Source organism: Mustelus asterias, chromosome 21, assembly GCF_964213995.1.
Source record: "Mustelus asterias chromosome 21, sMusAst1.hap1.1, whole genome shotgun sequence".
NCBI lineage: Eukaryota > Metazoa > Chordata > Chondrichthyes > Carcharhiniformes > Triakidae > Mustelus > Mustelus asterias.
The window spans coordinates 6,239,367-6,253,142 of NC_135821.1; the positions used below are offsets into that span (position 1 = coordinate 6,239,367).

At 49.6% G+C, this 13,776-nt stretch overlaps 1 protein-coding gene across 3 annotated transcripts in view; it reads right to left on the reverse strand.

The window, feature by feature from the left end:
• The window catches only part of LOC144509048 (SH3 domain-binding protein 1-like), a 106,930-nt gene that overhangs the window by 61,752 nt on the left and 31,402 nt on the right, over window positions 1–13,776 (reverse strand). For 2 of the 3 annotated variants that reach the window (XM_078237333.1, XM_078237331.1), the window contains exons 3-6: window positions 9,915–9,954; window positions 6,558–6,662; window positions 4,717–4,793; window positions 1,498–1,609 (exon numbers count right to left, since the gene is read on the reverse strand). In XM_078237333.1, coding sequence (XP_078093459.1) covers window positions 1,498–1,609; window positions 4,717–4,793; window positions 6,558–6,662; window positions 9,915–9,954 — 334 coding nt within the window. Of the gene's footprint in view, window positions 1–1,497; window positions 1,610–4,716; window positions 4,794–6,557; window positions 6,663–9,914; window positions 9,955–13,212; window positions 13,350–13,776 lie in introns of those variants that run through there. The other variant, XM_078237332.1, reaches the window with a different exon arrangement.

Below are 13,776 nucleotides of genomic sequence, written 5' to 3' on the forward strand. Positions count from 1 at the left end.
CTGGTCCCTAACAAATTGGGGGCTTTTTGTGGGATTCAAATCTATAATTCCTTATTTGGTTTAAGATTATTGGACTCAAAGACAGTGAGTGGTGAGTATGTTTGTGCTTTCTTTCCAGGTGCATTTGGTTGGTTTAAAGAGGTAGTGTCTGGTGGAATATTGGCTCTCTCAGTGGCTAAGGTTTTCCTGGGAGTGGAAGAGGTCACTCAGGATGGTTTACAGCAGGTGGTTAAAGCAAAGCCTTTGGGATTGGCAAACAAGCTGCAGTTGACATTACCTGACGGGGCGAGGAAGGTGGAGATGATTGCCGGCGATAGCTCAACAATTTAAAATTGCCAGAAACACAGACGGAATAATTGGAAATGGTTAGAATTCAATTACAAATGAAAGAGCTCGAATTAGAAGCAAAAGGAGGAGAGAGAGAGAGAGTAGCAAAAGCAAAAGAGAGGAAACAATTGCAGAGGAACAAAGATCAAAAGAATTGAAACTGCTTGAATTCCAGGCAATGGACAAGGAAAAAGAAAGGATATGCCATGATCGTGATGAATGGTGGAGCAGGGTCAAAGGGCCGAATGGCCGAATGGCCTCCTCCTGCTCCTATCTTCTATGTTTCTATGCTCAGCGACCCAAAGGGGTTGTTTGACACTGAGTCAAAAAATGTGGAAATATTGGGCAAGATGGACACTCAGAGTGTACATAGAAATGGGAGAGGGTGTTTTTTATTCATTCATGGGGCATGGGTGTCGCTGGCTGGTCAACATTTACTGCCCATCTCTCGTTGCCTGAGGGCAGTTGAGAGTCAACCACATTGCTGTGGCTCTGGAGTCACATGTAGGCCAGACTGGGTAAGGACGGCAGATTTCCTTCCCTATAGGACCACATGGATTTTTCCGACAATCGACAATGGTTTAGTGGTCATCAGTAGATTCTTAATTCCAGATATTTCTTTATTGAATTCAAATTCCACCATCTGCCGTGGCGGGATTCGAACCCGGGTCCCCAGAACATTAGCTGAGTTTCTGGATTAACCACGGTGCAAAGAATTGGACAATTTCTTCCACCAAATCTTTTCTCAACTCAGTCACGCTCAGCGTCTTGGTTTAAAAAGCTTATTTACTAGTCACAAGTCGGCTTACATTAACACTGCAATGAAGTTACTGTGAAATTCCCCTGGTCGCCACACTCCGGTGCCTGTTCGGGTACACTGAGGGGGAATTTAGTACGGTCAAGGCAATTAAAGTTAGGGTCTAGGCTAACTTCAGTAAGAAGTCTCACAACACCAGGTTAAAGTCCAACAGGTTTATTTGGTAGCACGAGCTTTCGGAGCGCTGCTCCTTCATCAGGTGAGTGATGCTAACTTCGTAATACACCTCAGAGTTTCTGTTCTGGTCGCGAACACCCAGGACCCTGTTTTTCTGCACCAATCTCTTGCTGCCGAGGGATGGAGACTTGGTACAAACACATCACCTTTATAAGCATTTCGTTCACTTTACTCACCTCAGATAGTTTGAGGAGCGGGTCCAAGACTTCCCTCTCCAGCTGAAGTTCATACTCAAGTAAGGCTGTCGCTAAACTATTCTCTGCCGAGGAACAGATTTCCATGATTTTCCTGTGGGAGGAATGCTTAAGATAATAAAAACCAGACTGGACTCTGTCAGAAGGGGAGACTGAGTGACACTTTGGGCCACCCAACATCATTTTAGAACTCCACAATTCGAGGCCTGGCCACCCACAAACGGAAATGTTTTGCGTCTCGTTCTGACGAGGGATTACTGGGGGTGGGTTACATCATCCGGCCAGGTCGCAAAAACTCCTTTGAGCTCGGAAGGTTGATCAAATTGAGATGGTTAATTCGATGGGCTAGATCGTGAGGAAGAATTTACTCTGGTGGTGGTGGCGGGGGGAAGAGTGAGAGCTGGGATTTTCCAATCCCACCGGAGTCAGGCACCGTCACCAAGGGGATCAGGAGACCTGGCTCGGGGGGACAGAATCTTGGAGCTAGGTTGTTCAGGGGTGATGCCAGGAGGCATTTCCTCACACAACGGTTCACCTGGAATTCTCACAGAGACTCATAGAACCCCTGCAGCACAGAAAGAGACCATTTGGCCCATCCAGCCTGCACCAACTCTCCGAAAGAGTATCTTACCCAGACCCTATCCCCATAACCCCGCGTATTTACCCTGCTAGTTACCCTAACCTGCACATCTTGGGACACTAAGGGGCAATTTAGCATGGCCAATCCACCTAACCTGGACTGTGCGAGGAAACCCACGCAGACATGGGGAGAACGTGCAAACTCCGCACAGACAGTCACCCGAGGCTGGAATTGAACCCAGGTCCCTGGCGCTGTGGAGCAGCAGTGCCAACCACTGTGCCGTCACATGTGCGGTTATATTCCTCAATCAGTTTGCAAGGGTCTGATGCTGCCCTGTGTCTGACAGGAAACAGTCCTGTAGGCCCCGGTCTCAAGCCCACTGCCCATCGTCATGGCAACCAGGCCGATCCCGAACAAGTCAAGGCCAACCAATCACATGTAGACACTGGAGTGGACAGGTGAGGGGTCACAGGGTGGAGGGGGGTGGGGGGGGGGGTCGAGGGGCAGTGGGCTGCAGTGGGGGTTGGTGAGGGGGGGTACAAAAAAGATTGCTTTCTTGGAATCCCTTCAGCCATGCAATCACAGAATCCCGACAGTGCAAAAGGAGGCCACTTTGGCCCATCGAGCCTGCACTGACAACAATCCCACCCAGGCCCTATCCCTGTAACCCCACATATTTACCCTCGCTAGTCCCCCTGACACTAAGGGGCAATTTAGCAAGGCCAATCCACTGAACACACATATCTTTGGACACTAAGGGGCAATTTAGCATGGCCAATCCACCTAACCTGCACATCTTTGGACACTAATGGGCAATTTAGCATGGCCAATCCACCTAACCTGCACATCTTTGGACACTAAGGGGCAATTTAGCATGGTGTATGCAGCTAACCTGCACATCTTTGGAGTGTGGGAGGAAACTGGAGCACCCGGAGGAAACCCACGCGGAGACGGGGAGAACATGCAAACTCCACTCAGTCACCCAAGGCCAGAATTGAACCCGGGTGCCTGGAGCTGTGAGGCAGCAGCGCTAACCACTGTGCCACCGTGCTGTCCTCAGTTGATCCCCTTCTGCCTAGTCTTTCGAATATTGACTTTGACCACCCACCCTTCTCCTTTTACATTCCTGAACTCTTGGCATATAGAATAGACTCTAAATTATAGGTCCCAGTCTCTATCCCTAGAGATAGAAAGGTCTTGACCCAACATATATCTGTCACACGGCCCTCGCTTCATGGAGAATTCTTATTTTCCAAAGGTTGCTAATCATGATGACATCACAACAGGGACAAGGTGAGGAGATATGTCCCAGGAATTACCTCAGTAAGTACACGGATTGAACCCACACTCTTTGCACTATTCTGTGCCACATTCTAGTCAATTGAGCAAACCAACCCCCCTTAGCTCTCATTTCCCAGAGTTATGAAAGTATAAAGGGGTGATCTTACCACCTCGTCACGCCGGTTGGTTGGTGTGGTGAGCCGGTAAGATCAGGCAAGAGGCAAAAACCGGCTTTGCACTCGGTTTTCTGCCTCTGACAATGTTACTAGCCGCGTTCTGCTGGCATAATCAGCCTCCCACCTGGGAAGGCAGGGGGAGTGGGATCGGAGCCAGCTACCGGGGACGGAGGTGATGTCCGGGGGGGAGGGGGGGGGGTGATTGGGGCAGGAGGTCGCGATGTCCGGGGTGTGGGGGAGGGGGGGGAGATTGGGGCAGTGTGGGGGAGCAATATCTGTGGAGGAGTCGGGGGGGAGGGGGGGGTGATTGGGGCATGGCGAGGGGGGGCAGTATCTGTGGAGGGGTGGGGAAGCACACAGTATACTGGGAAATCAGAGCACATGCACAATAGCACCCCTAGAAGTCTGCAGCCGGCTTCCTGGTGTGAATAAGTTCCGTCCACCTCCCCGACTGGCGAGAATCACATTTTGCCTCATTTCTTTTTCTAGGTGCCAAAGAATTGTATCTGAGAACTCATCCAAAAAATGGGTGTGATTCTCTCCCGCTTCACTCTTGTTAGGCACTTAGAATCTTTATGGTAAGATAGCCCTGTAAGTATTTTTAGAATATGGTCTCTTTGCAAGGGGTGGAACCATTAATGTATTTACATCTGCCAATCCACAGAAACTCTTCCTGAACAACTGGGCTGTAGTTAATCCATCTGATGTGTTGGTTTTGAACACTTCTCCCACCCGAGGCGACCATTCCCTTAAAGGGACAGTACAATCAAGAAGCTAAATGTCCAAAATGTGACTCGGAGCCCAGCCTAACTTTGAGCAATGCCTACACAGCAGATATTGGCAGGATGTTTGACCACAGGGTGCATCACCTGGCATCTGTATGTGCAAAGGGGTTCTGGCAACGGGTCACTGGAACCTGGTCAGGGGCAAGACTGGCTTGATTTTCCGTCCCGCTCACAGGGGAGTAAGGTCAGTGCCTAGTGATGGGTCTTTATGGTCCTGTGCTGAATTTGGGGTTGTCTATAACTCAAATGAATCGCGCCTCAGGATGTTGTTGCATCTCTTTTCCTCACTCCCGCACAGACTTGTGCAATATCTTTACGCTTCGGCCGTCACTCTGGTCTTGCCAGGGTCTGCCATGTTAATCAATCGTCTCTTACCCACCTAATGGGGGATTCGCTGTCCAGTTCTCTACAGCTGTCCAACATACTTTGCGACAGGGACATTAAAGGCATCTTTTTCTGTGGAACAAAGAAGAAGCGATTAAGGTGGAGGTTGCGATTGGACGTGGGAGTGTGGGGGTGAGGGCGCGGTGAGGGGCAGCAGGTAGTTTTACCCCCAAAGCTGGAAGATGCTCAGCAGTGACTGAGTCCATGGATCAGGGAAGGTCAAGAACATCTCAACCAAAACATTTTGAGAGCGGCCAATACTGGCTTTGGTGGACCATCTAACATTTTGTCCCCAGGACCGTCTGTCACCCCCAGTTTCATAGAATCGTTGAATCATACCGCGCAGAAGAGGCCCTTCGGCCCATCGAGTCTGCACCAACACGTGAGAAACATCTGACCTCCCACCTAATCCTGGGGGAGGCCACGGCCTAGTGGTATTATCACGAGACTATTAATCCAGAAACTCAGCTAATGCTCTGGGGACCCGGGTTCGAATCCCACCACGGCAGATGGTGGAATTTGAATTCAATAAAAAAAATCTGGAATTAAGAATCTACTGATGACATTGAAACCATTGTCGATTGTTGGAAAAACCCATCTGGTTCACTAATGTCCTTTAGGGAAGGAAATCTGCCATCCTTACCCGGTCTGGCCTACATGTGACTCCAGAGCCACAGCAATGTGGTTGACTCTGACCTGCCCTCCAAGGGCAACTAGAAATGGGCAATAAATGTTGGCCCAGCCAGCGATGCCCATGTCCCATGAACGAATACAAAAAAGTTCTCATCCAGGTACTTTTTAAAGGATGTGAGGCAACCCGCCTCCTCCACCCTCCCAGGCAGCGCATTCCAGACCCTCACCACCCTCTGGGTAAAAACATTTTTCCCCACATTCCCCCCTGAACCTCCCACCCCTCACCTTGAACCTATGTCCCCTCGTGACTGACCCTTCAACTAAGCTGCTCTTTATCCACTCTGTCCGTGTCCCTCATAATCTTGTACACCTCGATCAGGTCGCCCCTCAGTTTTCTCTGCTCCAGAGAAAACAACCCAAGCCTGACCTAACCTCTCTTCATAACATAAATGTTCCATCCCAGGCAGCATCCTGGTGAATCTCCTCTGCACTCCCTCCAGTGCAATCACATCCTTCCTATAATGTGGCGACCAGAACTGCACCCAGTGCTCCAGCTGTGGCCTCACCAAAGTTCTATACAACTCCAACATGGACCTCCCTGCTTTTGTAATCTATGCCCTGATTGATAAAGGCAAGTGTCCCATATGTATTTTTCACCACCTTACTAACATGCCCTTCCGCCTTCAGAGAAGAGATAGAGTGGATGGGATAAAATTGTTTTCCTTGGTGGAGAATTCGAGAACCAGGGGACATAGATTCAAGATAAGTCTCAGGAGGTGTAGAGAGGAATTTTTTTACGCAGAGGGTGGTGGCCTGGGATTCGCTGCCTGAGTTGGTGGTGGAGGCAGAGACCCTAAACTCTTTTACAAAGTACCTGGATCCGCACCTTAAGTGCTGTAAGCTACAGGGCTATGGGCCGGGTGCAGGAAGGTGGGATTAGAAAGGGCAACTGGGTGTCCTCGGGCTGGCTTGGACAAAATGGGCTGAATGGCCTCCTTCTGTGCAGTAACATTTCTGTGGTTCTATCTGCTGCCAGGTGCAGCCGACAACTCCGAACAAGTTCTCACCAAAGTCAACATTTCCCAGTCAGCCAATCCTACGAATCTCGAGGTGGACCAATCACACATGCACGAGGTGGGAGGTGTTTATCCACCAATTGTGACCACCTGACCTCCATGAGACAGATAGATTTTCCTTACTCACCATACGCTTCTGAATCTCGCACCCCGGTTGGGCCTGGAGGCAGGCCACCAGCTTCCGGTGAGTCACGCATGTTGCCCGTCTGGTGGGTTCAATCCGGTTTTCAAACTGGACAAAAGTGGAGACAGAAGAGGCAAAAGGACAATTGGCTTAATTAATGGGGACACAGCGGAAGGTCAAAGAGCGAGTGAAACAAAGGCCTTTGACCCAGAGGGTGTGGTTTACGGCCTCACTCGCCCCGAAACCAGAAAGTCCCGCCAGAGGTCAACAGAACTTCCCATGGTCCGCCCCTCGCCCGCTCCAATTCCCGTGGCCGGCACGACGGGACAATTCGCACCATTGTTTCTCAGCCTTCTGGAAAACCAAACCCTACCCTGCCCTTGTACACTGAGGAGGGACTGAGGCAATAGAGTGGAACGTCACGTAATACAGGGGCTGTATCGGGGCATCAGTAACCCCTCCCCTCAGTACTACACTAGAGTATCAGTACTCCCTCATTACCACACTAGAGTATCAGTACACCCTCAGTACTACACTAGAGTATCAATACTCCCTCAGTACTACACTAGAGTATCAGTACTCCCTCAGTACTACAGTAGAGTACCAGTACTCCATCAGTACTACACTAGAGTATCAGTACTCCCTCAGTACTACACTAGAGTATCAGTACTCCCTCAGTACTACACTAGAGTATCAATACTCCCTCAGTACTACACTAGAGTATCAGTACTCCCTCAGTACTACAGTAGAGTACCAGTACTCCCTCAGTACTACACTAGAGTATCAGTACTCCCTCAGTACTACACTAGAGTATCAGTACTCCCTCAGTACTACAGTAGAGTATCAGTACTCCCTCAGTACTACACTAGAGTATCAGTCTCCCTCAGTACTACAGTAGAGTATCAGTACGCCCTCAGTACTACAATAGAGTATCAGTACTCCCTCAGTACTACACTAGAGTATCAGTACTCCCTCAGTACTACACTAGAGTATAAGTACTCCCTCAGTACTGCAGTAGAGTATCAGTGCTCCCTCAGTACTACACTAGAGTATCAGTACTCCCACAGTACTACAGTAGAGTATCAGTACTCCCTCAGTACTACAGTAGAGTATCAGTACTCTCTCAGTACTACACTAGAGTATCAGTACTCCCTCAGTACTACACTAGAGTATCAGTACTCCCTCAGTACTACAGTAGAGTATCAGTGCTCCCTCAGTACTACACTAGAGTATCAATACTCTGTCAGTACTACACTAGAGTATCAGTACACCCTCAGTACTACAATAGAGTATCAATACTCTGTCAGTACTACACTAGAGTATCAATACTCCCTCAGTACTACAGTAGAGTATCAGTACTCCCTCAGTACTACACTAGAGTATCAGTACGCCTTCAGTACTACACTAGAGTATCAGTACTCCCTCAGTACTACAGTAGAGTATCAGTACTCCCTCAGTACTACACTAGAATATCAGTACTCCCTCAGTACTACACTAGAGTATCAGTACTCCCTCAGTACTACACTAGAGTACCAGTACTCCCTCAGTACTACAGTAGAGTATCAGTGCGCCCTCAGTACTACACTAGAGTTTCAGTACTCCCTCAGTACTACACTAGAGTATCAGTACTCCCTCAGTACTACACTAGAGTATCAGTACTCCCTCAGTACTACAGTAGAGTATCAGTACTCCCTCAGTACTACACTAGAGTATCAGTACTCCCTCAGTACTACAGTAAAGTATCAGTGCTCCCTCAGTACTACACTAGAGTATCAATACTCTGTCAGTACTACACTAGAGTATCAGTACACCCTCAGTACTACACTAGAATATCAATACTCCCTCAGTACTACACTAGAGTATCAGTACTCCCTCAGTACTACACTAGAGTATCAGTACTCCCTCAGTACTACAGTAGAGTATCAGTACTCCCTCAGTACTACAGTAGAGTATCAGTACTCCCTCAGTACTACAATAGAGTATCTGTACTCCCTCAGTACTACACTAGAGTATCAGTACTCCCTCAGTACTACAGTAGAGTACCAGTACTCCCTCAGTACTACACTAGAGTATCAGTACTCCCTCAGTACTACACTAGAGTATCAGTACTCCCTCAGTACTACAGTAGAGTATCAGTACTCCCTCAGTACTACAGTAGAGTATCAATACACCCTCAGTACTACAGTAGAGTATCAGTACTCCCTCAGTACTACACTAGAGTATCAGTACTCCCTCAGTACTACAGTAGAGTATCAGTACGCCCTCAGTACTACAGTAGAGTATCAGTACTCCCTCAGTACTACACTAGAGTATCAGTACTCCCTCAGTACTACAGTAGAGTATCAGTACGCCCTCAGTACTACAGTAGAGTATCAGTACTCCCTCAGTACTACACCAGAGTATCGGTACGCCCTCAGTACTACACTAGAGTATCGGTACTCTCTCAGTACTACACCAGATCGTTAGAACGCCTCAATACTACAATTGCAATGTCTGTGACCCCTCACAATTGCACTGAAGTGTCAGTGCCAACCGGCACAGTGGCACAGTGGTTAGCACTTCTGCCCCACAGTGCCAGGGCCCCGGGTTCAATTCTGGCCTCGAGTCACTGTCTGTGTGGAGTTTGCACATTCTCCCCATGTCTGTGTGGGTTTCCTGCAGGTGCTCCGGTTTCCTCCCACACTCCAAAAATGAGGGGCAGGTGGATTGGCCATGCTAAATTGCCACTTTGTGTCCAAAGATGTGCAGATTAAGTAATTGGCCATGCTAAATTGCCCCTTAATGTACAAAGATGTGCAGGTTAGGTGGATTGGCCATGCGAAATTGCCCCTTAGTGTCCGAAGATGTGCGGGTTAGGTGGATTGGCCGTGCCCCTTAGTGTCAGGGAGATTAGCGGGGTAAAATGTGGGTTATGGGGATAGGGCCTGGGTGGAATTGTTGTCGGTGCAGGCTCGATGGGCCGAACGGCCTCCTTCTGTACTGTAGGGATTCTCTGATTTGGTGGTTGTTCAGTTGGGAGGAACAAACACTCCGAGTTATAACATGACGTGACATGAGTGCCCTATATGTGATGCAGGTCAGTAATGCCTTCTTGGCAATCGGACCCAGATGTGTGGATGCTCACTCAGTTCAGAGCAGCCAGGGCTGTGGGCTGGTGGAGGGGGGAGGGCGGGGTGGGGGGGAGGGGGGGAGCGGTTTGAATTATAAGCAAGTGTTTCTTGACGGAGTGCTGAAGGGGAAGGATGCAAGAACAAATCCTGGTCCGGCTGAGTGGCCTCCACCCCTCACTGATCTGCGGGCAGATCTGTTTGTTTCCAGCCGGTCTGGTTAACATTACAGCCGCTGAACTGGGATCTGTACCTGGATGAGGTCTTCACTCAGAAGTTCCGAATTCTCACTTCTGTGAAAGAAAGGAGAAATAGAAACACACGGTCAGCACTGGGATTAACTCTAGACAAAATTCCGAGGCTCTGCTCAACTTTGGAACCCTCTGCCTCAGAAGGAGGCGGAGGCGGGGGGTCACTGAACATTATTAAGGTGGCGCTAGATAGATTCTTGATAGGCGAGGAGGGTCAAAGGTTATCAGAGGTAGATGTGAATGTGGAATTCGAAACATAAACAGATTCGCCATGATCCTATTGAATGGCAGAGCAGGCTTGAGGGGCTGAATGGCCGACTCCGGCTCCGAGAATCATAGAATTCAGACAGTGCAGAAGGAGGCCATTTGGCCCATCGTGTCTGTACCGATTCTCTGACAGAGCATCTTATCCAGTCCCTCTTCCCTGCCCTTATCCCTGTAACCCCACACATTCACCACGGCCAATCCACCACACACAAATTGGGACACTAAGGGGCAATTTAGCATGGCCAATCCCCCTAACCTGCACATCTTTGGACACTAAGGGGCAATTTAGCATGGCCAATCCCCCTAACCCGCACATCTTTGGACACTAAGGGGCAATTTAGCATGGCCAATCCCCCTAACCTGCACATCTTTGGACACTAAGGGGCAATTTAGCATGGCCAATCCCCCTAACCTGCACATCTTTGAACACTAAGGGACAATTTAGCATGGCCAATCCACCCAACCTGCACATCTTTATACACTAAGGGGCAATTTAACATGGCCAATCCACCCAACCTGCACATCTTTATACACTAAGGGGCAATTTAACATGGCCAATCCACCTAACCTGTACATCTTTGGATTCTGGGAGGAAACCGGAGTACCCGGAGGAAACCCACGCAGACACGGCGAGAACATGCAGACTCCACACAGACAGTGACCCAAGCTGGGAATCGAACCTGGGTCCCTGGCGCTGTGCCGCCGTGCCGCCCTGTCCTGATACAGCTAAGCCAATAGAAGACAACCTAGGAATACGCTAACCAAGTAACATCTAGGGTGGAATTTTCTGGCCATCCACGCCAGTGGAATTCTCCTATCGCGCCCGTGGCTGGGATTTTCCGGTCCCGCTGCAGTGAACAGAGATTTGGCTGAGCGCCAAATTCTCCATCCTCGCTTACAGCGGCGGCGGGTATCAACGGCCGGAGAATTCCGGCCCTGATCTTGCATCAAATGACCAATCTGAATCCAGAAGAGAGGTCTTCGAAATTGTATTCTGCACTGAAACCCCAAAAAAGACCACACACAGGAGCGCTCAAGGAAGAGCGGCACGGTGGCACAGTGGTTAGCACTGCTGCCTCACAGCACCAGGGACCCGGTTCAAATCCAGCCTCGGGTCACTGTCTGTGAGGAGTCTGCACGTTTTCCCCGTGTCTGCGTGGGTTTCCTCCGGGTGCTCCGGTTTCCTCCCACAGTCCAAAGATGTGCAGGTTAGTGGGATTGGCCATGCCAAATTGTCCCTTAGTGTCCAAACATATGTAGGTTAGGTGGATTGGCCATGCTAAATTGTCCCTTAGTGTCCAAAGATGTGTAGGCTAGGTGGATTGGCCGTGCTAAATTGTCCCTTAGTGTCCAAAGATGTGTAGGCTAGGTGGATTGGCCATGCTAAATTGTCCCTTAGTGTCCAAAGATGTGTCGGTTAGGTGGATTGGCCATGCTAAATTGCCCCTTAGTGTCCAAAGATGTGTAGGCTAGGTGGATTGGCCATGCTAAATTGTCCCTTAGTGTCCAAAGATGTGTCGGTTAGGTGGATTGGCCATGCTAAATTGTCCCTTAGTGTCCAAAGATGTGTAGGCTAGGTGGATTGGCCATGCTAAATTGTCCCTTAGTGTCCAAAGATGTGTCGGTTAGGTGGATTGGCCATGCTAAATTGCCCCTTAGTGTCCAAAGATGTGTAGGCTAGGTGGATTGGCCATGCTAAATTGCCCCTTAGTGTCCAAAGATGTGTCGGTTAGGTGGATTGGCCATGCTAAATTTTCCCCTTAGTGTCCAAACATATGTAGGTTAGGTGGATTGGCCGTGCTAAATTGTCCCTTAGTGTCCAAAGATGTGTCGGTTAGGTGGATTGGCCATGCTAAATTTTCCCCTTAGTGTCCAAACATATGTGGGTTAGGTGGATTGGCCATGCTAAATTGCCCCTTAGTGTCCAAAAATGTGTCGGTTAGGTGGATTGGCCATGGTAAATGTGTGGGGTTACGGGGATAGAATTCATTGGTTCCCTTCTGCGTTGTAGGGATTCTTTCAGCCCATTGAGTCTGCACCGACAACAATCCCACCCAGGCCCTATCCCCATAACCCCTCATATTTACCCCACTGATCCCTCTAACCTATGCATCCCGGGTCACCAAGGGGCAATTTAGCATGGCCATTGTACCTAACCCGCACATCTTTGGACTGGGGGAGGAAACCGGAGCACCCGGAGGAAACCCACACAGACACAGGGAGAATGTGCAAACTCCACACAGACAGTGACCCAAGCTGGGAATTGAACCCGGGACCCTGGTGCTGTGAGGCAGCAGTGCTAACCAGTGTGCCACCGTGCCACCCAGAATAGGGTGGTGGGGTGGGCCTGGGTGGGCTGCTCTTTGGGAGATTCGGTGCAGACTCGATGGGCCGAATGGTCTCTTTCTGCACTGCAGGGATTCTATGGTTTACAGCAGAGAAGGAGGCCAATCGTCCCCTCAAGCCCATGCTAGCCAACAAGTCCTGGCATGCCAAACCTTCCCGAATCTGGACCACGGGTTGAAAGGATCGGGCGTGTGTGGGGAAGGGCTCTCCCTGATCCAATCGGGCGTCTTGTCTAACTCTTGACCGCCGGAACATTCACCATCCTGACGCAACGGGCAGTTCCGCGATGTAGTCGCCCCCACACACACCAACAACCCCTTACTGAATCCGCATTGGGTCATTGCCACCCAGGGAACATTTAAAGAAGCGTTGGGGAAGGAAGGGTAGATTTATGCATCCTGAAACTACCAACCGATTCCTACCGTCAAAGAAAAACTTGAGCAGCGCAAAAAAATGGCAAAAGGTTCAGACCCATTGTCTAACCCCCTCTAACTCTCCCGAGTCACACAATTTATCACTGCAATTATTACTGATTGACAACAGTAAATGCCTTTATTTTTAATCTAACCAAAGAACGGTAGAGTTAAATATATTGGTGAGTCAGTTACTTCCTAATTCCAAGTATTGCAAAACCAAGAGACAAACGCATTTGAAAAGTTTTACTCCAGCCTCCAGCCTGGTTCCTACCTTGCCGCAGTATGGTTTGCCAATTGTAACATCCGATTCAGCTGCTTCTTCATCATTTTTCAAACCTTTGTTTTTTGGAAATAGGTTAGGTGTGTGTGTACTCCAGTTCAAGCAGACCACCCCCCCCCCCCGACTCCACTGTGAGTTTCTGCTCTGACTGTGCAGACCAGTTGGTGGGTGTGAACTCAGCTTGCTGTCTCCGCCTACAGGCGGTGAAATTGAAACCCGTCTTCAAGCCGCACCGACGCTTATAAATCACTCAGGGAGGAAGTTGTGAAATGGGGAACGAGAAAGCCTCTGTCGTCGTGTTTTATTTATCTTTTTAATGGCGGACCCTCCCCCCACCTCCCCCTACTTTGGGTACCCTTGCCTCTCGCTCCTCGATTCTGTTCTCTGTTAAGGGCGGCACAGTGGGTCAGCGCTGCTGCCTCACGACGCCAGGGTCCCGGGTTCGATTCCCGGCCTTGGGTCGCTGTCTGTGCGGAGTCTGCACGCTCTCCCCCGTGTCTGCGTGGGTTTCCCCCGGGTGCTCCGGTTTCCTTCCTGTGCTGACTTCAGCCAGGC